The sequence below is a fragment of the Sinohyriopsis cumingii genome, chromosome 17, assembly GCF_028554795.1.
Source record: "Sinohyriopsis cumingii isolate HCF-2022 chromosome 17, ASM2855479v2, whole genome shotgun sequence".
NCBI lineage: Eukaryota > Metazoa > Mollusca > Bivalvia > Unionida > Unionidae > Sinohyriopsis > Sinohyriopsis cumingii.
The window spans coordinates 101024866-101049459 of NC_142977.1; the positions used below are offsets into that span (position 1 = coordinate 101024866).

Sequence of the window (24594 nt, forward strand, 5' to 3'; positions counted from 1 at the left end):
TTTGAGAATTTTTGTGCGATTTTCAAGTCCAGGAACATTATTTTGTCTAGATCTGAAAAATGATATCCTGCCATTAATTGGTAGATTAAGCTCAGCTTTAAAATTAGAAAATAATTTCTCAGGGTTTCCAGATGACGCATAATGATATTCTTGCAACCATTGCGGATTTTAAAATCAGCTTTCTGGGAAAAGCAAATACATAATCATGTCCTTTGATCCTTTGAACTTGATTCCAACCACTCAAATTCCCATTCCCAACCATTAATAAATTTTCGTGTGATATTTCAGTTGCTTAGAGTTTGGCTTTTTAGCATTGTGAGATAATGCACACTTAGACATATCAACAAACTTTAAACACCAAAGCCGAACCAACCCAGTTTTATGCAACTTGGGCTCTTTAGTAATCCAACCACAAACATTAAACATCTTTTATCCTGTCCAAGTTAATCTTGATCGCACATAGAATAGTATAGACTCTAGTCCATCTCAACAACTTGAATGACCCAGCCTACCCTGCAGAAAGAATCAAAGTAACGGTAATTGTTTTATGCTCATCGAGCTCTATAGTAATCCAGGCATAATCAGATGTCTTAATCCTTTCAGAATTACTCCTGTTAACATTATTCATGTCAACAGGCTTCCAACACTGAAGACTACTGACTCTGTTGATATAATCAAAGGGATGTTAATTATTTATGCCACTTGAAATAGCAACTAAATTATCTTGCCCTGTTTAGTCCAGTTCAGTCATGTGACCTCAGTATATGTGATAGGTTTGATAATAAGCGAGATCCGGACATAATAATGAGGTGATCTTGCATCTAACTGGATCTTTATTGGCTGTGCTTGTTGCATTTCTGATCTGATTTTAATCAAACTTGGTTTATAGGGTCTGATAAATATTAAAAAGTTAGCAAGATCAGTGTACGTCAACAATCTTCTTTTATATCTGATTGGCTTAACGTTTTACCACTCTGTCTATATCTTGCTCCAATTTAATAATGTTCCAGATCATTGCATAATAATTAAGTGATCTTGCATCTGATTGGTTGAGTTTGAAAAATTGGCAACGTTATTTCTATTTCTATTTTGATGAAATGTAAATTTGCTTATATCATCAAGATTTTAAATTAATATAAGTATGATTGAGATCTGCGTATATTCAGGGTGGTGATCTTGCATTTATTTGGCCCAGCTTCTTACCACTTGGGAGATATTATTTATGTCCCAAGTTTGATCAAATCTTTTAAATAGGCTAATCTCGTCAAGATTTTGGATGATTTTTTTTTTGTATTTAAGACCTGTGTATACAAATCGGTGATAGTGCTTCTGACTGACTGATTCTTTTTATCACACCAAAGGCTGTGCTCTCTACAGTTCTTATTCTGCATATGGTTAGATGTTTTTTTTTAGGAAAAAGAATTTCACAGGTTTTCCCCACTGATTATCCTGGTTATTTTTTTTAAAAAAAAGATACCTTGTATATCTTAGGTATTGTTAAAAGAACTTTGAATTCTCTTTATTTTGGTGTATAGTTGATGGATGCACTTTGGGTTTTAGAGTATAAAGCTTGGCATTGCTTCAGATGTGCACCTATTTGAAAAAAAAAAATTTCTTCTAACTGCTAGCACCATTTGGTCATTTTCACCAGCCGGACTTCAAAGGTAAGTTGTAAAAACAAAAAGAACTAATAACTTTTTTTATTTTTTATGTATTTTGTATTTCATTCAGTGCATTTTTCGGAGTTGGTATTGTCTAGTCTGGCAAAATTAATTTTCCTTATTTTAATAACTGCTAAAGATAGTGTTCTTTGGACTAATTCAAAATCATAAAGACCTTCAATGAATTTTATTAGGAACAGGATCTTTTTTATTTCTTTATGGAAATTGAATTTCGATCGGATTTCGCTCAGGGTCATTATATCACGATCTTAGACAAGTTCGGTAATAACTATCTGCAGTTGATTGGCTGGGCTTTCTTCATATTGTAATAAATTTGGAATATGCGCATTTGGTTATAGCGCCCCGTTTTAAGGAATTCTTAGATTTTTGTGATTACTCGTCTGATTGTTGGAGTTCGGTGCAATATAAATATTCTTTTGCCCGAACAAATTAGCCAATTATTAGGAGCAAACGTCACGGAGTAAAGTGTTAGTGAGTTTCCATGATGCCATGGTTCACTAGTAGTGGATTCAGGTCAAAACCGAATGAGTGTTCATGGAATAATAAAGTTCCTACTAAAATCTAGTGGTGTACATTGGTGGTGTGACTGCAGTGGCAGTATTTACTGTAGGAAACCGGTAAATTACAAAATGAAACCAATAAGAAGGGACTCGGCAGATACCGTTTATGTCGCCATGGTGGCAAATGTAGTGCAGTTATACTGGCGAAATGTGCCTGGAAACCATTGGTTGACTGGCCTCGGGTGGCGGAGTTAAAATAGTTGCCTGTGTTAGGGAAGAGTTGTATAGTTTCTACGTCGAGAACTGCTGGCGGTACGGAAACCTAATGAAGAGAAACCATGCAGATGTGCGGTTGATAGATATTTGGCAGGTTGTGAGATCTGTGGTCTTGCACTGATTAGAGTAAAATTTATGTATAGAATGGACGCGTCGGGCTTTCTAATTTACAATTGAAGTTGTATGGAAGTCTTTGGAAATTTGAGATAAACTTATGACTTCTAGCGGGAATCGTACCAGGGTTTGACACCGCTCGGTCAAGTAAAGACCACTGACTTGTAACAATATCTTGAGACAAATTTTCATCTCATTTCGATAAAACTTTGTAAATGTTTTTTTTTTTTTTTAAATATAATATCAAGATCTTGAATTGCCTCAGGTATGAGTGAGACCCATTTATAATAATTATGACATTTATCTTTTAAAATATTAGTTTCACACAAACTCATTTTAAAGTAAAATAGGTAAAATCGACTGCAAAATTACACCCACACACCAATCGTATTGCATGGCACGATGGAAATGTTGCTACCTTTGGACGTGATGTAGCTTTTGTGTACCAGCAACTGTTTGATTAGCTCATGTCCGATACTCCTAAAAGTAATATTATTGGTGGATGTATTTCTCGTCGATTAAACTTTGATCATGTGGATATTCAGAGACGTAGCTATAAGTAGTATTAGCGTGGGGGATTAGTGCATACTCCATGTATTGTATTCACGCTTTTATCGAACCATCTACCCACTGAGGATCTTACAAACGAAGTCCTTTTCTCTGGTAATTCGGGAACTAAAACCCACGTCAAACAAATATCAGTAATTGGCTGGGATTTTCGTCAGTAACCATTTTAAAGAGACTTTAGCTGGTGCGTACCCTAGGGTTATCGAAACCTTGGCTAGCAAAGATGTAAAAACGTCTAAAGATTTGGAATTTCTGTTGAACAACAGATAAGACTTTCATCTCCGCCCCGAGTTACTTATCTAATTACATAATATACACAAATACCTTGATCATGATCGTACTCGAAGACAATGACCGTAGTGGCATTCGTTGCGTCACGATTATTGAATTGCCTTCAAGGTGTATATAACGAGATATGTTTCTCTTTTATTACATCGTTATCGACCATTCCCTCGATTTCTTCGAAATCATTGAAAGGAAAGGAAGTGCATATATTTATGCTCAACCGTCAACAAGGAATTCCAAAACAAAATATGTATGGTTTTCACAAAACGTGTCATGAAGCGATAAACCCCCAAACAACGTACATGTATAGCTCTGTTTATTCAGTCTCTCAGAATAATTCCAGTTTGAGGGGAACAAGTTCGAGTTTAGCATGCACCAAAATAATCACGGGCACCAACCCCTCTCTGACATGCAGTGGGCGATGGTATCTTCAATTAAACCCCACATTGCAGGTTATGCATGCAATAGGCTATCTGATTACAAAGGAAGTCACTCCTTTCTTTATATATATATATATATATATATATATATATATATATATATATATATATATATATATATAAACTTTTTACAATTATAAGAATGTGATTCGACCCATTAATGTAATGTTATCTCAGACAAAAGCATGTATCAAAGTTAACACTTAATTGGACTCGAACGGCGTCGTTCGCATTCCCGGTTCCACTCATGCATAACATACAAGCCCCCCAACCACCACCACCACTCTCTCTCTCTCTCTTTCTCTCGCAGTGTATTTGACAAAACTTAAGATTATGCTTGAGAGAAATTGTTGCCGTGGTAATGGAAACGATTACTGCTCTTTCGTTAGGATGGGAAATCTCCGTGGGGGCGCTAATGGATTTTTGTAGCTAACTCAGATCCCACTTGTAAAGCCACGTGAAGTCAAGCGATAGGATTCATATGCAAGGTGTAGGTGCCCTTTGCAGTCTTAATGAATAGACACGGTATCTGATTGTGCATTGTTATGTTTATGACCTGTATCTTGAATCACATGCTTTTAACAGTGCTATTCTGTCACATGTCAGTCACACCTTTGCCTCGTCATCATGTGAGTATGTATTGAGTACATGTAAGATTTCACTTCATACACCGACAAAAGTTTAAAGAATGAACCAGGAAAGAATATCAGCGCACGTTCCCTAGGAACTGTTAATGGTTTTATTTATTTATTTAATACGTTTTTTATCCGCACATTGTTAATTTTTTTATCCGCTCACCGCAGAGTCGGTGATACTTATATACCCTGTCCGTCTCTCCGTCCGTACTTTCTTCGGCCATTTTAACTCTATCTCCTCAACCTTTGCTGATAGCTTATCGCGATATAACAACGAAAAAAGAGCTGACCCACTAATGGAGGTCAAGGATTCAATATTCAGTTATCAGTAAACAGGTGTCCAACAGATGGATCACGGCACAGATACAAGACACCTAGTGGTGCAGTATAACACTTAGTACATTTGTATAAAACCACATTGTTCTAAACAAGTACAACTACTTTCATGTTGCATACATACATGACTGTGTTCCAGGTTAAAACTCCAAATTCTGAATTGTAGTGACTGATTCTTCCGGAATAAGTACCATTTAGCGCCAGTGCATAATAATATTTCGTTTTCTAATGTACACAGTTGATAAAATATGTATCCTTTTTTTTAAACTGTAAATGAATGAAAAATATATAGTGAAAAAAAGTTTTTCTTTTAAATTGTTATACCTTAAACTTTTTGTTGCGTTTACTGGGCGTGACATGATGCTACATGTCAGCGGCATGATTACCAAATAGGATTAGTAGTGCCGGATTACCAAATAGGCAGAGTAGGCACCGGCCTATGGGCCTCACGCCTTTTAGGGGCCCCGCGACAACGGATCAAAATAATAATATTGTGTAATATTGTTTAATAATATTTAATAATTGTTGTGTAATAGCATAAAATGTTAATTTGTTTAATGATATTAATAATTGTTAATATTTATTTTATGTAATAAAATTGGTTTATTAAAATTGTTGGTTGGTAAAATTAAAAACGTATTAGGAGATAAGGGGACGTCCATTAATTATGTCAACAATTTTTAGGCAATTTTTTACACCCCCCCCCCCTTGTGAACAACTGTCAATTTTTCATTGACCCCCCTAATAAAATTGTACCCCTCCTACAAACTAACAATATTTTATACGGCTGGCTTTTATGCTAAATATAGAATTATGGAAATTAAAAGGTCTACAAATAAATTTTAATACATTTTTTAAACTTGTTTAACAGATTTCAAATTGACTATAACACTTTGAATTCATGAAAAATCGAGTTTATATTCTAGCTTCTATCATCTTCCCATGGGGAAGCCAAATGTTCCTCAATTGTTATAATGGGCATAGTGGCTGATTCATTAATTTCTTGTGGAACCGATACACCCGACAAGTCAACATCATCTTCATCTAACCATTCTGCGCTTAACATCTGTTCATGAGCAATAATTGCCATCAGCTCTCTCTGTCTTTTGGCAGCCACTCGTATTGGCCGAATTCTTTGCGGTTGAGGAGCATGTAGTAATTGCCTAGGTCCAAGATCGCGTTGTCGGTGCTGTTGAACATGCTTCTTCAAAAAATAACATTGTTGACGTCAATTTATCTTGAACTCCCCCCTCCCCCATGTCAACAATAGTCAAACTTCTTCAAACCCCCTCCCCCCATTTTTGTTGACATAATTAATGGACGACCCCTAATTGGCGGGGGGGGGGGGGGGGGGCAAGATTTCGACTGCCCAAGGGCCTTCACAGGGTTTAATTAGGCACTGTGCCCCAGTGCTAGACGTCACTATAAAGTGCCACGCTGCAGACACCATAACGATATTACTGAAAAGTAATTGTTGCAGCTACGTTAAAAATCCAACCCCCCCCCCCATTACCTGGTTTCTGTCAGTACATATAATTGGCAGCGGGTTATGTCACTATGGTGTACGAAAAGGGTCAAAATTGCTGCTTTGGGCCTAACGCTTTCATATATCAAGTTTTAGTTGTGAACCAATCTTTTAAAATTTGGGAAAAGTGCTGAATTACTAATTATACAGGTGAATCGCTGCTTAATAGCAGCTAACCAGTATATGAAATGATCCCTTTTGTACACCATATATCACTGTATGATATCATTAACCCCATGACTAGTGGCTTTAATAGTTGTTGTTTTTGTTGTTGTTATAGGGTGTAACGCCATTTTTCAGCACAAGATAGGCTACACATGGCTGCCAGTATAAATGGTGGAGGAAGAACCCGGGAAAACCCCGGAAAGAACTACCGACCCACGAAAAGCTACCGGCAAACTTTCTCACATACCCACACTGGCCGAGCCCAAGACTCGAACCCACGCAGACAGAGGTGAGATGGCAGTGATCCGTAACGGTGAGCGCTTTAGACCACTCGGCCACTCGGGGCCCCAGGCTTTAATAGTAGTAGTGACACTAAATGTTTCTTTTCATGATAACTGTAATGCTGCACTCAGCTACAGCTGTTATCATATGCATATTCTGAGGGCTGAAGCTATTCGCACGGCCAGGGCCGTAGAGAGTGATCACGGGCTTTGGGGTAAAGAAACTCCAGGGATAGTCCTAGTTCTTGTTCAAACAAAAGTGTTGTTTGGCCCGGGCCCCCTAATGGGCCCTGGCCCTGGGGAAATATCCCGACCCCTCCCCCCCACCTTTGTCGGCCCTGCGCACGGCCGTCCGTCGTACACCTTAACGGGGGAATAGCATTCGAACGGCCACCGTGTACCTTATCTGGAAAGACTATTCACACGGCCACCGTGTCTATAATTTACGTAAAGCTATTCGTACGGCTGCCGTTTATCAGATCTGCGAAATACACCCATTTTGAAATTTTTTACTTTTAATTCCATGCTCGCTAGCCATTGTTGTAAAAACTTGTACAATAACTATACTCATTCACCTCCTGTGAAGAAGAAATGTTCGAATAAATACTGAGCGAATCTCGTGGGTGAAAATTTCCAGTATTGCCAACCAATCGATGAGCTTTTCTTGGTTATTCACTCACACAGGCCCAGCCCTAGGATGTGCGGGGCCCAAGGCAGCAAGCGATGAGCAAAACAAAAATTGCATTGAGACTTAGCGCGGGGCCCAAGGCGGTTGCTTCGTTCGCCTAGCTCCAGGGTCGGGCCTGCACTCACCCCCCCCCCCGTATTTGCTATTTTTGGACAGCTAAAGTGTCATGAATGCTTGAAAACAGAAAATTTCTTAAGGTAATCTGAGCTGTTTCCCATTTATGTTCCGCATTGTTTTGTATACATTCGCACAGTAATTCTTTCTTAGTTCAAAAAACAAAGCATACACTTAAAATCTACATTTTCACAGTAAATGTAAGTAGCATGATTCATTCCCAATTCCAGGTAACAAAGCATTCACTAAAATTAAAAAAATAAAAATAAAAATCATAGAGCAGGATCGATCCACAACAATTAACTACCCGACTTCAGTGATTGGTATTTTGGAAAATAATATTTCTTTGCTTATGTAATGGCTCCCCCCACCCCCCCCCATCAGGCCTTGCAAAATGTGAGACTGACATCGTTTGCTGTTGCTGTTGTTGTTGTTGTTGTTGTAGGGTTTAATACCATTTTCAGCACAAGATAGGTTTACATGACGGCCAGTATCAGTGATGGAGGAAGAACCCGGGAAAACCCCGGAAAGAACCACCGATCCACGAGAAGCTACTGGCAAGCTTTCTCACATACCCACATTGGCCGAACCTGAGACTAGAACCCACGTAGACAGAGGTGAGATGGCAATGCTCCGTAACGGTGAGCGCTTTAGACCACTCGGCCACTCGGGGCCCTCGACATCGTTTGCAGTACGAATATTGTTAGCGAACTTTAACAGTGTTAATAGTCGTTGTCAAATTGAATACACGACCGCCATACGAAATAAACACTATGGGACAATTTCCTTTTTTAATGTGTGTGTGTGTGTGTGTGTGTGTGATTTGGATTTTTAACAATTTTTGTAGTCATGTCGTTACCATGTCTGCAGTGTAGCAGTTTATAGTTACGTTCTAGCACTGGGGTATCATGCCGCAGACATGTAGCATCATGTTCCACACAGTCACATTATCTTGACACCAGGCCGACCAGACTTTCAAGGCCGATCCCCCCAAAATACCAAGCAGACCCCTTTAGAGGTTGAGAGAGGCCCGGGCCACTTCGAGAGTTTGCCTTAGTTATATCGAAATTTGGAATGCCAAAACAAGTCCATATAATTTACTAAGTCAGTGTTGTCCAACCTTTTCGACACCATGGGCCATTAACAGATGTTTTTCTTGAAGCCGAGGGCCGCAGCAGAAAACTGAAAAGCAACGACTATATAGCTGCTCGAGCTCTGGCGGGCCATTTAAAATCAGCCCGCGGGCCGCGGGTTGGAAAGCATTGATTTACTATATGAAGTTTTCAAAGATAGCTAAGTACAATTAAGTAGATTTATTATTTTCAGAATTGTTTATTTAAAAGCGCTTTTTTGAGTCCCTTTTGGGTTAAGGCCCCGGCGATATGGTTCCCTGTCCCCCCCGGCCTGATACAAAGTATGCTTGCATCTCCACTCCTCCCACAAACTTTGTCTTCATGTCATGCAAATGATGTAGTGAGACGGTTGACAACTCACAAATCACCAAGTTTCACTTCCCTATGGCCAAATATCAGTCAAGCGTTGTTTTTTCTTTTTTTCTTTTTTTTTCTCTCTCAATATTTCAAAGGATCGTTGCTTGCACTCAGGTCGGGCTTTGTTTAATTTACGCAATATCCCAAACAAAAGTTTGACAGACTAAAAAGCGGACTATTTGAGCGATGGTCTGTCAAGTTAATTCCTTCGGGATTTCAGCTCGGGGTTAAATTTGTTCCTGGAATTTAAATGTTCACCTTCAGTCAAAAATCTCTTAAGAGATAAGCTTGTCACCTTTGCTGTTTCAACTATTTTCGGTGAAAAGAAAGAAAGAAAGAAAGAAAGAAAGAAAGAAAAAGAAAGAAACAAAGAAACAAACAAAACAACTCATTTAAACTAACATTTTAAATACTTCGTACCTGACAATCATTACTTTGCAATGAAATCAGTAAGTTTTCAAAAGAAGTTTTTTTTGTTGTTGTTGTAATATCTTAATGAAATCGAATTGCTAATTTAGTATGTAGGGTTACCTCTAATTTGCAATCTGATTAAAATCAGAGGTTCGATGGCCAAAGTTAGACAGTGGAGATCAGATCTGAATCAGATTGCTCTAATTTCGTCATATACATATACATAAACAAATTGTGTTTAAAGTCGGAGTTGCATTATATAGTGAGAAACATTAGGTCAAGGAACTATTTTACCGAATGTAAGCAATGATATAACTATTAATTTAACAGTCATACAATACTTACGATCATATATTTTGTCTAAAATGTTAGTATATTTATTTAAAAAAGTGTCAAAATACACATGTATAATGGCTGGCCAATACAAATTTAAGCCCCCCCCCCCCCCCCCGGTCAATTTATAATTTCTGATTAAAAATGAAATGTAGTGAAGTCTTTAGGCGAATGTAATGTACTCAACACTTACATGCTCTATTAAAACATTATGACGAACGTTTTTATAAGTTTTTAATTGTAAAAAAGAGTTACCTTTCAGTATATATTTTTTTTTTAAGTTGCAAATATTTGACTCCTTTTATGTGATGTTGATAGTCTGGTGGAAAAATTGTGCTTTTTCACCACAGGAATTTGTCGGGAAAATTTTAAACTTCGTATTTTTATTTTGATTTTGTTTATGTTACGTATGTGCCTGCCTATACTAATATAACTACGCCATTGTACCCTTGAGAAAATCGAAACGGGAGACTGAAAATGACAAAATTATCAAATATTCATAAAGATAATGTCCTGGTACCCGGCCATTCTTTTAAACCACGTGCACATGTTTACATTGATGAAATTTCAGCCAATCAAACGCCACTTTTGTGCGTTGGACCCAAATTATTCTGGGATCATATGACCAAACAGGCGCTTCGAATCATGTGATTGTGTTTTATTGGCTGTCGACAAGGTAAGTCGCGTATGCGAATGTCAAATTATTGTTAAAGTCACATCCTTTATGTACTTATATATCTATGACAATGATTGTACTTAACTGAACATGCTGAAAATTTTACGTTGATATGGAAACTGAAAAGAGACCTGATGATGTCATACTTTCTGTTTCTTAAATTTTTATGTTCCAACCCGGCGTTTGCGTGAGAGAAAGAGTTAGGCCTGCTGAACTGGACGTAACGTTATTGTTGTATTTAGAGTTTCCTCTGATCCTTCCCACCCTGTTTTAAATATTTTGACATGAATGTTGCACACGCCAACTTAAATGCCCGAATATCTAAAATGGGGTTGGAAGGGTCTGAGGAAACTCGAACATAACTGATGAAGATATTATACTCAAATTCGTACAGCCACGGCCTTTGAAATTCTGTCTTAGAGATTGTGTGTGTGTGTGTGTGTGTGTGTATTTTAATTATATATATAACCAACCAGTTAGGATAATGTGACTGGGTGGGACATCATGCTACCTGTCTGCGGCATGATACCCCAGTGCTAGACATCACTATAAACTGTCACACTGCAGACATCGTAGCGATATGACTGAAAAACTGTTAAAGCTACGTTAAAAATCCAAATCACACACACACACAGACCAGCCAGTAAAACGGGGCTTTTTTTTGGTCATTTTTTGGTAGCTCTACCAGAAATGTCAGAAAAAAGCGGAGTTCTATTTGTTGGTCTAATACACATATATAAAACCACATTTGTCATTCAAATCATCAATATAAGATTTCCATAATGAAGGGAAAATTATATCGTGAACAATACTTTAGAGAAAGAAAATGAATGACTGCATTGCTGACCTCTATATGAGCTGCATTGATGATAGATGTCACAAATCGGTACCAAAAGAGGAGTGTAATTCCTAATCAGAGTTTTCTCTGACCCTTTCCATCTCATTTGAGATATTTTAAGATTTACTGACAAATGTTGAAATTAGCTGCCATGGCATGGTGGAGGCCTATGGTAGCCACTTACTAAGTGGGCCTAGCAAACTTAAATGACTTTAATCGAGCCATACCTGCATGAAATTGATAGAAAGATGATTTTTTTCTCTGAAATTGTGACTAATATTCACCATCACAGTCTTTAATTTGCTGATAGATGAGACAAAACTACAGCGTTGATGAAATATGATCTGGTACTCTCCATTCTCATTGCTAGTCACATGACTAAACAAATCTCATAACCTACATGTCATTGGCATCTGTGGTCCATTGTAGTTGCATGATATAAACAATAAACCCCTTTCCAATGTTGTTGTAAAAGAAAATATATGAAAGTCACATAATGTATGTAAAAATATTAAAACATACATAATTCTCAACATATTTTTTTGAGAAACAACAACCAGAAACCTGTCACTGTTGCAGCAACCTTGAAAGAACATATTCATCAAGCAGAGAGCACATGTCAATGCAATAGTCATGTGATACCAACAAAACATTGCGGACAAGTGCTCTCTGCTTCATGAATCTGGCTTAAATTTCTCCAGGTGGCACCTAATTCCAGTTTTTCAAACCCATACCTAAACATAAATGTCAAAATATCTCAGATGGGGTGGGAAGCATAAGAAGAAACTCGGGACTATGTAATACCATTCCACTATCATCACTGTCAGTCACCAACTTAATCCATGTAAAATTAACAACTGTGGTTCAGAGTTCACTTGTACAGTAAATACTTAAGGTGTTTACATAAATTTTATTTTTATGGTGTGGTTTGTATGAAAGACCAACTTCAGCATGGCTTATAAAATCACATGATTGCGGTCATTCATAAAAAGAAAATGTCAAAATCCTAACCAAACATGTCCCTTGGGATACAAACATGGCTATTAATTTGTATTGAACAAAAATGAATAGAACCTTGGATTGACATCTGTGAAGCAGAAATATGGGAACTTTAGTTTTTATTGCTTCACGCTCCAGCAATAAGTCACACAGGTCTACTGGTTGGAAAGTCTGCTTGTTTCTTTGTTGGCTTCAGGCATTTTTTTTTTTATTAACTAAGTTGCAGCAGCAGTCCAGTACTGTATTTCAGTAGTTTGATAACCATGGGAACTCCAGCCATAACTGTAAGTTGTTCATTTTAACATGCCAGGGAGGCAGAATTATAAAGTATGTATATACCTATACGCTACCTGAATCCACAAAAGAGATAAGCTGACTCCTCTGTTGCTGAAGCACATAATGTGCCAGCTGACTGGGTCTTTGCATTTTTTGTGTGTGTGTGTGTGATTTGGATTTTTAACTTAGCTTTAAAAAAAATTAAGTCATTTCGCTGCGATGTCTGCAGTGTGACCGTTTATAGAGTTGTCTAGCACTGGGGCATAGTGCCACAGACATGTAGCATGATGTCCCACCCAGTCACATTATCCTGACATGAGGCCGACCAGTCCTAACACTAACATCTTGATGCAGCACGCCTAGCGAGGCAGCTGTTAGTACCATTTTTGTAAGTCTTTTGGTATGACTTGGCCGAGGATCAAACCCACGACCTCCCGCATCTGAGGCGGACTCTCTAACTACTAGGCCACCGGAGCGGTCTTCTTTGCATTTTGTTATAGTTAAGTAGTACAACAAGCAACATTGACCATGTTCTAATGGCACATTATCTGCAGCAGATCATGCTTTGGCTTGTTTGTAGTTGACCTTGACCTATAAGTGAGTACATATGGCTTAACACAATTTTGGGGAATATTATCTGATTGAGGAGATCACCAGCTTTATATTCACACATCAAAAAGCATAACGTTCTAATGTCCATCTGTTACCAATTTTGTTTCCACACCATAACTCTAGTTGTCCATCAAATGTAGTTACCAAATTTTGTGGATGGTTTGAGTCAGGAAGACCCCTGTTAATTTTGGGGGTCAGAACATAAAAGGACAAGTAACTTCAACTGAAAGAAGAAATATGGTTTCTGCACAGTGTCTCAAGTTCTCCACCATCTGAGGTCAACAAACACTGTTAATGGATTGTGCTTGAGACAAGGATGAAGTTATTAAATTTGGGAACAAAGGCCAGGGACAGTGAGATTTGAAAGAAGAAAAACGATTACTATACAATAACTGAGTTCTCAACCATCTGCAGTTACTAAACTTTGTGGATAGGTTGGGTAGTGTATGGGGTAAGGTTGAAGTCTGTTAATGTGAGGGTCAAAATGTCAAGGTAACTGTCCCTGAAAGAAGAAGAATTTCTGCACAGTAACAGTATGCATCCGAGGTAAGAAGAAATATTGATATTTTTGGGTCAAATGTCAAGGTCTTTGTGACTGAATATAAAAGAAATGGTTTCTGTAAAAGATATCTGTTATAAGTCATGAATCTTCACCAGTCTTTATGGATCACTTAAAATTTATGCAAGAAAGAAGCCTATTGATTTTGGGATAAAAAGGTCAAGATCACTTTTAATTTTAGAGACCATGTATTATGACCATAATTTGTGGAGGGCTTCCACTTAGGTATACAAAGCCCTCTTCATTATGGGGGTTAAAGTTTAAAGGTCAAAGTCATTTTGGCTCTTAGAAAAATTAGGTTTTCAGAATTATTTTGTTCAGAGATAAGGTCCTTGTCCAAACTTTGTGGATGGCTTGCACTTAGGATAACAAAGAAACCTGTTGATTCTGGGGTCTAAAAGTCAGAGGTTACATTCATGATAAGTTGAATTTGAAAATAATTGTTTCTGCACAGTAGGTTTAGTTAGTACAAGACTGAAGACCTTGACCAACGGTTGAGGTCATTGAAACTTGTTGGCCAGGAATCTCCAGAGTCAACCATACACTACTGGTACAGAGGTCTAATAATCAGGTGTAATGTGCTCTTGGTACTTTAGTTAACTTAGTTATTAGTCTGGCATCCTGGTATATTTATTAATCTGGCTTTTTGGTCTTATCATGGAGGAAATTCTGTATACCAAGAGCTTAATAGGGAGAAGTGGGTGCGAAGCAAGAAGCACAATATATATATATATATATATATATATATATATATATATATATATATATATATAACGTGTGTTCTCTTCTTTGAAGTATTCCATCTATTTCTGAGTATTCATATTTGCATTTAACATTGAATGTAAGCTATACTTTATTTTCAAGATGAAAATTATAAGAGTTATTTTGGTCATATAACTCGAAAAGAGAATAATACAAACTACATTGTAACAAATTTTACCATGTACATGAGAGCTAATGCACAAGTGTCTTCAAATCATACTGTTCGTCCTAATTTCTTTGTTGCAGATAAAACATTACTGTAATTCTTTATACATAAGACACTAAAATGCATAAAATTACAGGCATGGCACCTTTATAGTCGGTATGTGAACTAAACCCTTCTTTCTACCGCTCAGATGCAGGAGGTTGTGGGTTCGATCCTCAGCCAAGTCATACGAAAGACTTACAAAAATGGTACTAACAGCTGCCTTGCTTGGCACTCAGCATTAAGAGGTTAGTGTTAGGACTGGTCGGCCTCATGTCAGGATGATGTGACTGGGTGGGACATCATGCTACATGTCTGCAGCATTATGCCCCAGTGCAAGACATCACTATAAACTGTCACACTGCAGACATCTGGATATATATGAGTGTTCATACAGAATTCTTGGACAAAGACATTTCATTAAATTTTATTTGGGAATTCAAACACTAGATTATTGTTTATGAATAACAGAACTGTAGACCTTATGACACCACAATGGATACAGTATATGTCATCGCCTTCCATCTTGGATTCTTCAGTAGGACTTGAACTTGAATTCATTAGAACATTTTATTGTTAGGACTTTTAAAATTTAATTCATGGATTATTCTTGGATTATTTTTGGATTTGATTCTTAAAACCATAAGTTCTTATTTTTTAATTTTTACAGTATTTTTCCAGGGAAATAAATTATTTGTTAAATTTGTCAAAGCTTGTTGTTTTCACTCTTTCTTTTGTTATTGTTTATTCAAGCCTAAACACGTAACACTGGTGCACTTACATTTTCAAACTGATTTTATGATGAAGTAGTGTACCACAGGCAGTTAAAATATCCAGATCACCGATTATGATCTTAAAACACAAACTGTTATTTACATACTGTTGTTAAAGCTTCGAAACACAAGTTTGAATGTTTGTCATTGAGGGATATCCTGTGGAAATCGGGCACTGATGGCTGCTAACTTACTCGGGGAAAGGGTTAATGGTCAGTCAGCTATCAAAACACATGCCTGTGAATGTACAAGAGTTTGTCAGCATAATTAATAGCAAAACTAGGCATAGCTACTGATGGCTTGATGAATACATTTTGCAACATCACAATACTAGAAATAACCTGGCTAAGGCAAGGGAGCATCTAAAAAAGTATGGTCAGTTATTGTACCTCTTAAAAAAAAAATCACAGGATGAAGTCGTTTTCACTTTCCTAACAGAAGAAGGCGAACAATTACATTTTGTAGGCGACTTAGTCGCCCACATCGCCTGGTAGTGTGACCCCTGATACTGGTACTTATCATCCTCCACTTTATGTGCATTTTCTTGTTATCAGTGTTCCAACATATGGTTGTTCTTACTAAGTGTTTCAAAAGTGTTGAAATTGGAAATGTTTCTACTGTCAAAATATCTGAATTGTTTCAATTTAATGATTTATTTTTGTTGTAATGGTTTTAGCAAAGCAATGTAATGTCAGTGCCTAGTCTCTAAGGATTATAAATCTGTTTGGGAGCTATGGTGGACTCAGTGATTGGCATGCTGGACTCAAAACCAGAATGGAGCTTCTATTGGATTAGTCTGGGTCAGTTACCATGGTGTGTCCTTGGGCATGGCACTTTACTCCTGTTGTCTTGGCACTAAATAACCTACTGGCATTTGCTGTTTTCTACAGAAACAAACCAAACTAAAATTATAAGTATGTTTATATGGCATATGCTTTGTAAAGAGGGTAGCTCTAGGGTCTTCTATATCCTAGCTACACAGTCTATGACAAAGCTAACTGCTTGATGTTATGCCTTTTTCTAGTTGGCCCCAAATAATTGGTCCATATTCCAAAATTAGCACAGTTGCTAAATGAGCCAATTATGTCTTACATTTTTAAGGGTAATATTTCATATTTCTTTTCAAGCAAGTTAAGGGAAGCATTGGCCTTCATGACTTTGGTAAATATCATTTCTTGTCCAGAGAGTTAAATTAAGATGCTGTTGTTTTGGGTTTAATGCCATTTTTAGCACATGATAGCCTATTACATTGCACCCAGTATATCTAGTGGAGGAAGAACACAGGAAAATCCAGAGAAGAACCACCAACCTCTGTTTCCATGTATGTATGTATGTATGTATGTATGTATATATATATATATATATATATATATATATATATATATATATATATATATATATATATATATATATATCTCCATTGGGAGATTTGCTGATGTGCCATTACAAACCCTGCTCCCTGTGTACGCATGTTGCAACAAAAACTCCTCTTGACCAGTGTGTGATATTTTTCAGATATGCATGTAAGCACTTTGTATCCAGATTTTACAGTTAAGATTAAGGATCTGGTAAAATTTAATCAAGGAATTGATGGATTACTAGAGTTGAGCTTTTAACCTCAGCTTCATCATTAATACAGCAATGTCTGTGAAAATGAAAGCCATTATTAGAGCAAAGACTATCTTACAAATACAGCTAAATTTAAGTAAACGCCAAAAATTTGATGAGAAATTTTGAAGTTGTGACAGTTTTAATTTATGTGTTAAATAGTGGCAATAATATTGGAGCTGCATTGCTAAGTTAGAAACTTGTTTTGCTGTTGCTACATAGCACACACCTTGCCAGCAATAGCGTTGGCCAGCAGGTTCTTGTTAGATGTCATCTTTAACATTTCACTGACAGCTGGATTGGGTTAGCAATCCATAGGATCAGAAAATCATCAGGTGCACTTGGTGTGTCAATTTTTGACCTACTAGTCTATGATTTAATATAAAATTAAAACACTTTCAAAAACTTCTAGGAGCCATCAGTATAGCCAAGCCATAAATTTTCCCTTTCAGAGGAGAACCTTGATATAAATATATTTTGTTAGATAAAGGGTCTGTGCAAAGTTTAATTTGATTAAATAGTACTGGTCAGTTAAACTTTTCTTGTGAATTTATATAGGCCCATTCAGGAAACATCTTTGTTGAGAAATATTGGCTTAAAATATATTTTACATATGTATGTACACCTTTGGATAAGACTTTATTTCTAATGTATGAATTTGTTGACAGTTTTATACAAGTCATGGGAAATACATGTACTTATATTTACAGATGGCTGGACTGCTTCCTCTATTTATGTTGTTAGTTGGATCTGCAGTCGGGAATAAGTTGTATTTTATAAGTCAGAATCAACCAAGCCTGAAACAGGATAATGTGCAGGTAAGGTCAATACATATCAAGTTTGTTATACACATGCCATAGGGAGTTGTTTGTCCATCAGTTTGTAAGAAGAAAAATGGTGTCAGCACAATAATATTCATTCTGAACCACAGACATGGACAAATATTTGAGCATAACTATACTTAGGATAAGGAAAAAGCCTCTTTATTTGGAGTCAATAGGTCAAAAGTCAAGGTCACTGAGACTTCATAATAACAAGCGTTCGACATCACATACCTGTAATATGTACTTGTGGGAGAAAGAAGCCTTTCAGCTTGGGTATAGAAAGGTCAAGCCACTCTGGCTGAAGGAAAAAAAAAACTGTTTTCCACACAATAATGTTACTTTTGTACCACAATCATGGACCAACATTTTTTTGTGATTGTTTAAGAAAGATGCCCATTGATTCTTCTGTAAATACGTTACCCAATCATAATACCTTAAGAGTACTTACTACTACCATGCAAATCCAGCTAAAAAGAGCTAAATGTTATCTGCCTGCTTTGGTGGAGGTTGGGGCAGAGTGATCGTCCATTGACATAGGGATTGGTGGCAAAACCCATGAATATTTCAATTACTATTCTACTTGTGCCAAGAAGCACACATCTCAAAATGAGAGACTTCGCAAAAGCCAAAATCAACATTGATACAAGTTGGAGTTTTCACTTCACAAGGAATGTATACTACGTCTGTATTTCCAACTTGTCTCTTTCTATCTTGACAAAGTTCTGCCTTTAAAACTTCACAACTAAGTTTTGGCTGCAGTTTTGTTATGTTAACGTGCAAGTCCCTGAGACCTATAGAAAACTCTTCATATACTTATAATATAATGTATGACACAATGACTGGCTGTATACAGGAGTTTTCTTTGTTAATACTTTTAGTGTCCGAATGCGTCATTGCATTTATCTGTATACGTTGTAAGGACGAAGACACTATAACATTCATTCTGACATAGCCTCAAATATTTTGGTGGACAAGGTAGGCAAATCATCTAAGGACTCCCAGTTACAAATGCCAGAAATCTACATAATCAGAGACAGCCCTAACACCTATGTCACCACCACAAGGCTCCTTGATGCTGGGTATTCTTGTAGGTCTTTGATGATAAACAACGAGTGAATGAACACAACAAAAATCCTTTTACTCCACCAATACACGGACTTGTTAGATGGATAAAATATCACATGACCGGTCCCAAGGTATTGACTTGGGCAATGTCCTGCCTACAAACATGGCTTATTTCCATTGTGACTGACCTAGGCCTACTACAGGGGTTCTTCAGGTACAAAGACCTCAACATAGTAAGTTTCTGGAAATAAATCTTTAGTCCAGTCTATTGAACCTGGTGTATATAGGCAGTTATGTAGACCATTGTAGCCTACATATGGCTTCACTGCACTCTCCATTTATGATGCTGAGCTTAGTATCTGAGCCACCGAAAAATGCCACCTCTCACTTCTCTCAACCCTTGGTCACTAGAAGGGACTCGTTAATTGGTGACCATTTTGGAAATCACCATTTCTGCTTCTGGGTGCTCATGAGTTTTGTCATCAGCAGACCTCAACACTCTTTGCCATTTCTGTCTCAGTTAGCGCAAGCAGAGATGAGGATGCTTGCTCTCAGACTCCTTCTTCATCACTTTCTGATCTCACTATATCACGGGAGGACTCAGCCTTCAGAGCTTCCATTGAAGTTTTTCCACCTTTTACCTCTGGAGGTCTGCCCTCATCTTACCTCATCAACCACCTGGACCAGAGCACCCGCATCAGTTGATCTTGTCAAGAAAAAGGAAGAATCCAGCTTCAATTTACCTCCCTGGTCTGGCAGAATCACAGACATTTTGAACTGTTTACATCATCAGTTGCAAGACCCCAGCCTCAGCTGTTTCTTTTTCTCATGAAGACCCCTTCCATCAATATTTCGTTGGCAGTTCTACCCTTGCCATACACCTATTTTTCATTTGGAAACCCCAATAGTTGACCAGGACATTGCCACTTTGAGGATGAAAAAAACATACTTGATTTGTCTCAATCAAACATTTTTCAGTGACACTTGCCATTTGGTCTGCAGTGGGATAGCCATGTGCTCAATGTTGGACTTCGTATTGATGGCTGTCTTCCAACTGGTGGAACAGAGCGCAACATTTCTTACTCTGAATTCCATGCATGAGAGTTGGTCTTCAGAATGGACAGGGTCTTGAATAGAGCTGCTCAGCATACCTTAGCCAATACCATCACAGCAGCTGCAAATTTACAAATGGCAGAAAAACTGTTATCCTCTAACCTACTTTTTAATGGTTAGATCGATGAAGTATGCAAACAAGCCCTTTGACCGCAACATTGATACATTTTGGGAGTTCAACAAAAGGAACCAAGGACATGACTTGAACACAAACTTCTGGCAAGTTGTACTATGATAGTTCCTCATGTAAAAAACCATGATGCTCATAAAACACCATGGACAAAAGACAGAGAACTAGTGATCATGTACACCAAAGTTTCTTTACATGACCGCCTATGACTCTCAAAAAATGACATTATCTCCATACCACCCTTCTCACAGATCCCAGTAGGAGGAAGGCTTTTGGTTTTTTGCTGCTGAATGGGACAAGATTTGCCACAACAATCACTAGGCTTGATAAGCGGTTTGCAAAGGACTTGGCATAACTTTCAAAAGATCTTCTCTGTCCAGAGTCCCATCAACTACAAACATTTCTACAGACCTATTCAAAGACATCACCTTGCAGCAAGAAATAAACAACCTTCTCCAGTAAAGCATGGTAGAAATCATGCAAAATTTAAATTCCATGAGATTTTATTCAAGACGCTTCTTGGTCCTAATGGCAAATGGCACTCTGCGCCCTGTCATTATCCTAAGTGGTCTCACTCAATTCATTCACACTTCTAGGTTCTTGATGGTAACACTACTTCATAATTTTGAATGTCATTCAAGAGGGAGATTTTGCAATCATGGTGGACTTTAGAGATGCATGTTCCAACTCGCAAAGCTTCTAGGAAGTTCCTTTGTTTCGCCTACAACAAAATCGTTTATCAATTCTGAGCACTCTCATTTGGACTCAACATCAGACCCCGGGTCCTCCCTCGTCTGATGAGCCATGCTATGTCCAGACCATCTCCAGGGTCAAAACATGTTACCTGGGTGACATCTTACAAAAATATCAGTTATATATTAAAACACAATATGATAACCCATGTCACACTGCTTACGATCTGAGTTTCCTTGTCAAAAAAGGATAAATCCGACCTAGTACCATCTCAACAATTTGTTCATCAAGGCATGGAATTCCACAAACAGGTAAAAAGACCACAGCAGCAGGCATTGAAAATCAGTACCATGGTGGGTTCATTACTCTCAAGGGATTCTCTCTCTCTGTGCAAGGGAATTCCTTTGCCTTCTAGGCTTGCTGAACATGGTAGAGTGGACCTCATCATCTTAGTCACCTTTATATGTGCCTATTACAAATGATTTTTTTATCCCAGTAGAGGCCAAAAGTTTTCCCACTGGATCAGTCTTTTTCCATTTGCACAAATATGAGCTACCAACTTGGCTCACAGCAGGTATAACCATACAGTGCATTCGCCAGAGATTGCAGTCTGTACGGATGCAAGTACAGTTGACTTTGGGGCATACCTTCTACTGTCTTTCTGGGGTGTCAGTGGAGTGTGGTCTCTGCAGGACTCTGCATATCAATAATCTCAAGATAAAGCCTTTCGCTGGTGTCAGGGATTATTAACTGGAAAGGTAGTCTTCATTCTATCTGACAACTCTACAGTTGTGACTTACCTCAAGCAGCAAGGCAGAACCAAGTCCACAGACCTTGCATATGGGTATGGGACTCATGAAGTGGTGCTATCTACAAGAAATCCACGACCAAATTTGTCATATTCCTGGACATCTAAACAGAATAGCAGATTCTTTATCAGAGATCAATCAGCTGACACAGATGGAATGATCTCTCCATCTTTCAGTCTTTACTCAGATATGCACCTGATGGGACCGGTTATTGGTGGACCTGTTTGTGATGAGGTGGAATAGCAAGCTCTCAACCTTTGCCTCACCAGTCCCAGATCCTAAGCCAGGGTAGCTGAGGTGTTATCCATAGATTGTATCAGCCTGGATTTATATGCCTATGCTTCAACACCTCTGATTTCAAAAGTGATGCAAAAGCAAGAGAGGCAAAGTGTCACCTCATTCTCATTGCACCACTCAGATGGGAGAAATTGTGGATTAGTGACCTCAATCTCTCAACAGAAAAATAGCAAATTTCCCACATCTATTCAAACAACCATGACAGCAGTTGTTTCACCCCAAGCCAGAGCTAATGAACCTGCATGTCTGGATTATATCAAACAGGCCATCAGAAACAAATGTTCTTGCAGTCAGTAATGGAGAGAATGACTTAAGCAAGAAGGCCCTCCATTCTAAAAGCATACAGAGGCAAATGGAAACTATTTATACAGTGGTGTACACAAGAGCATTGGACAATTGGTTTCCAAAAATTAACTTGCACCTCCTTACTTTTCACTTATCCTAAAATTGTAATGTCATGCCAAGATTTTATGTGACGTATGCTCTTAAATCCATGTAAATAATAAACAAAATAATATGCAACATAATTTATTTATTAATAGAAGGCATTTTTCAAAATATTGGTTGATACTACACATTTGACTGCTACAGGTAGCTGCTGGATTTCAAAACAAAAATGCACATTTTCATGGCTGCTACCAGGACTATTGCTTAGGCAAGAGTAGATAGCTGTGTCTCAATTTTTGGACCCGATATTTTTCCACCCAAAATTTGCCCATGGTTGGAATCCGATTTTGTGTCTGGATTTTAGACTTTTTGGTCTCAGATCTAAGGCAGAGTGGTATGAACTGCAAACAGACAGATGAACCTTTGCAAACAGTAGGATAAGATGGGCATTTGGAATAAAGAATAGTCTCGATAAGAAAATAATGGGTCCGTTAAGCAAAAAAAAAAACCACAAAAAACCTCCAAATTTTACCCTTCTGCTCATGCGCAAGCCAAATAGCCAATGAAAAACGATGTTTCTAACACAACTAGGCATTATGTTATTGGAAAATCACCTGGAAGTTGATTTATTAGGATTTATTCAGAAATAGCTTTCAAAATGTCCCCTACTCGAATTTCAGGCGAAAACGACAAAAACCTCCCGGGGTTAATGTGTTAAAGTGCTTATCACAACAAAAGTCAAGCCAGTAGAAATATGGCAGTGCATGTTGCGATGTGTATTTTTTCATAACATTTTATTTCTTTGGCTTGACATGATTGGTTGTGAACTAATTTAATGGGTACATTGGGCCCTGTAATTTTGAACCTTGCATCAATGAAGTTTTACAAATGTGCTTTTGTAATACAGGCTATCTAGAAGTCCCAAAATGGTTTCCCAGCGTGGTTCATCTTTTGATGATGATTTCCTTCAGTAAATATTGGCTGATCAGATTCATAGTGATGAAGGCAATTTAATTTAAAGTTAGGAAGTATATCAAATCATTGCAGCTGGGAAATTTTGCAGATACCGGTGTGTGATTTTGAGCTTGAAAGTGGTGCTGAAGACGAGTTAGATGTACATGCTGGATGGACAAAAGCAGATAGTATGGTGGTCAACCCCTCATTCCAGCAGTATTTCAAAATTAAATTTAGAAAAGGCAGACAAGCCAAATTTACAATTTTTCTCATCACATTTTAGCCCTATAGGATTGTGTGGTACTAAAAATTTTAATACAGCATTATGGAAATGCAGATCTGGCATATTAAACAGTAGATTGCTAATTCAAGAAAGTTAAACTTTGACAAAGTTTATGTTAGTGAAAATTTTTATATTGGAGTAGAAATATCCAAAAGACAATACCTGTGAGCTGTGGCAAATTTTACATAACCATAAGAAACAGTTTTCAAACTTACTGAACTCCAGCTGGCTGAGCTAGCTATGTATTATGCCCTTCAGACAGCAGACTGTCAAAGGGGTTACTCAGTACAGAACAATATTCATACACAGATAAGGAACATATTAAGCTCAGAAACAATCAACAGATGAATGTTTAAACAATTAGAGGCAACATCTTTTAAAGATTTTGATTTCAATATGGGTCTTACAGAGTGGAGCAGGAAGAAAGAGCAATAGATATTGAAGTGTTTTTTGTAAATATTGAACTCTGGCCATTTCCTCCTCCCAATCATTTTTGATCTGCTCTTCCCTTATTTTTGTGCATTGAATAATAAAAAGAAGTCGATTGATTTTGGAATCAAACTGTCTGTTGTCAAAGTCAGTGACTGAAATGAGAAAAATGTTTTTTGTATGATAACTTTAGTGCTTGGCAATGTATCTTTACCTAAGTTGGGAGCAGGGGAGGGGGAGCTTCCATTTGAAGGTAATGGAAGAAGCCTGTTGATTTGGAGATACAAAGGTCAAATGTCAGGGTCATTGTGGATTTAAAAAATGGGATTTGTGAAACTTTTGTTCTTGAGTTAGTTCCTTGAGCAAACTTTGAATGTCTTGAAATTAGGATAATAAACAAAACCTATAGATTCCGGGGTCAAGAAGTCAGAATCCATGGTGATTGCAAGTCTGATAAGAA

General features: G+C 37.6%; 1 protein-coding gene across 2 annotated transcripts in view; it reads left to right on the forward strand.

The window, feature by feature from the left end:
* Positions 1 to 10431: 10431 nt before the first annotated feature.
* LOC149779553 (uncharacterized) overlaps positions 10432 to 24594 on the forward strand; it is a 38684-nt gene continuing 24521 nt past the window's right edge. For both annotated transcript variants that reach the window (XM_089940276.1, XM_089940277.1), the window contains exons 1-2: positions 10432 to 10518; positions 17861 to 17968. In XM_089940276.1, the coding sequence (XP_089796402.1) occupies positions 17861 to 17968 (108 nt within the window). In that variant the 5' untranslated portion in view covers positions 10432 to 10518. The remainder of the gene's footprint in view (positions 10519 to 17860; positions 17969 to 24594) is intronic.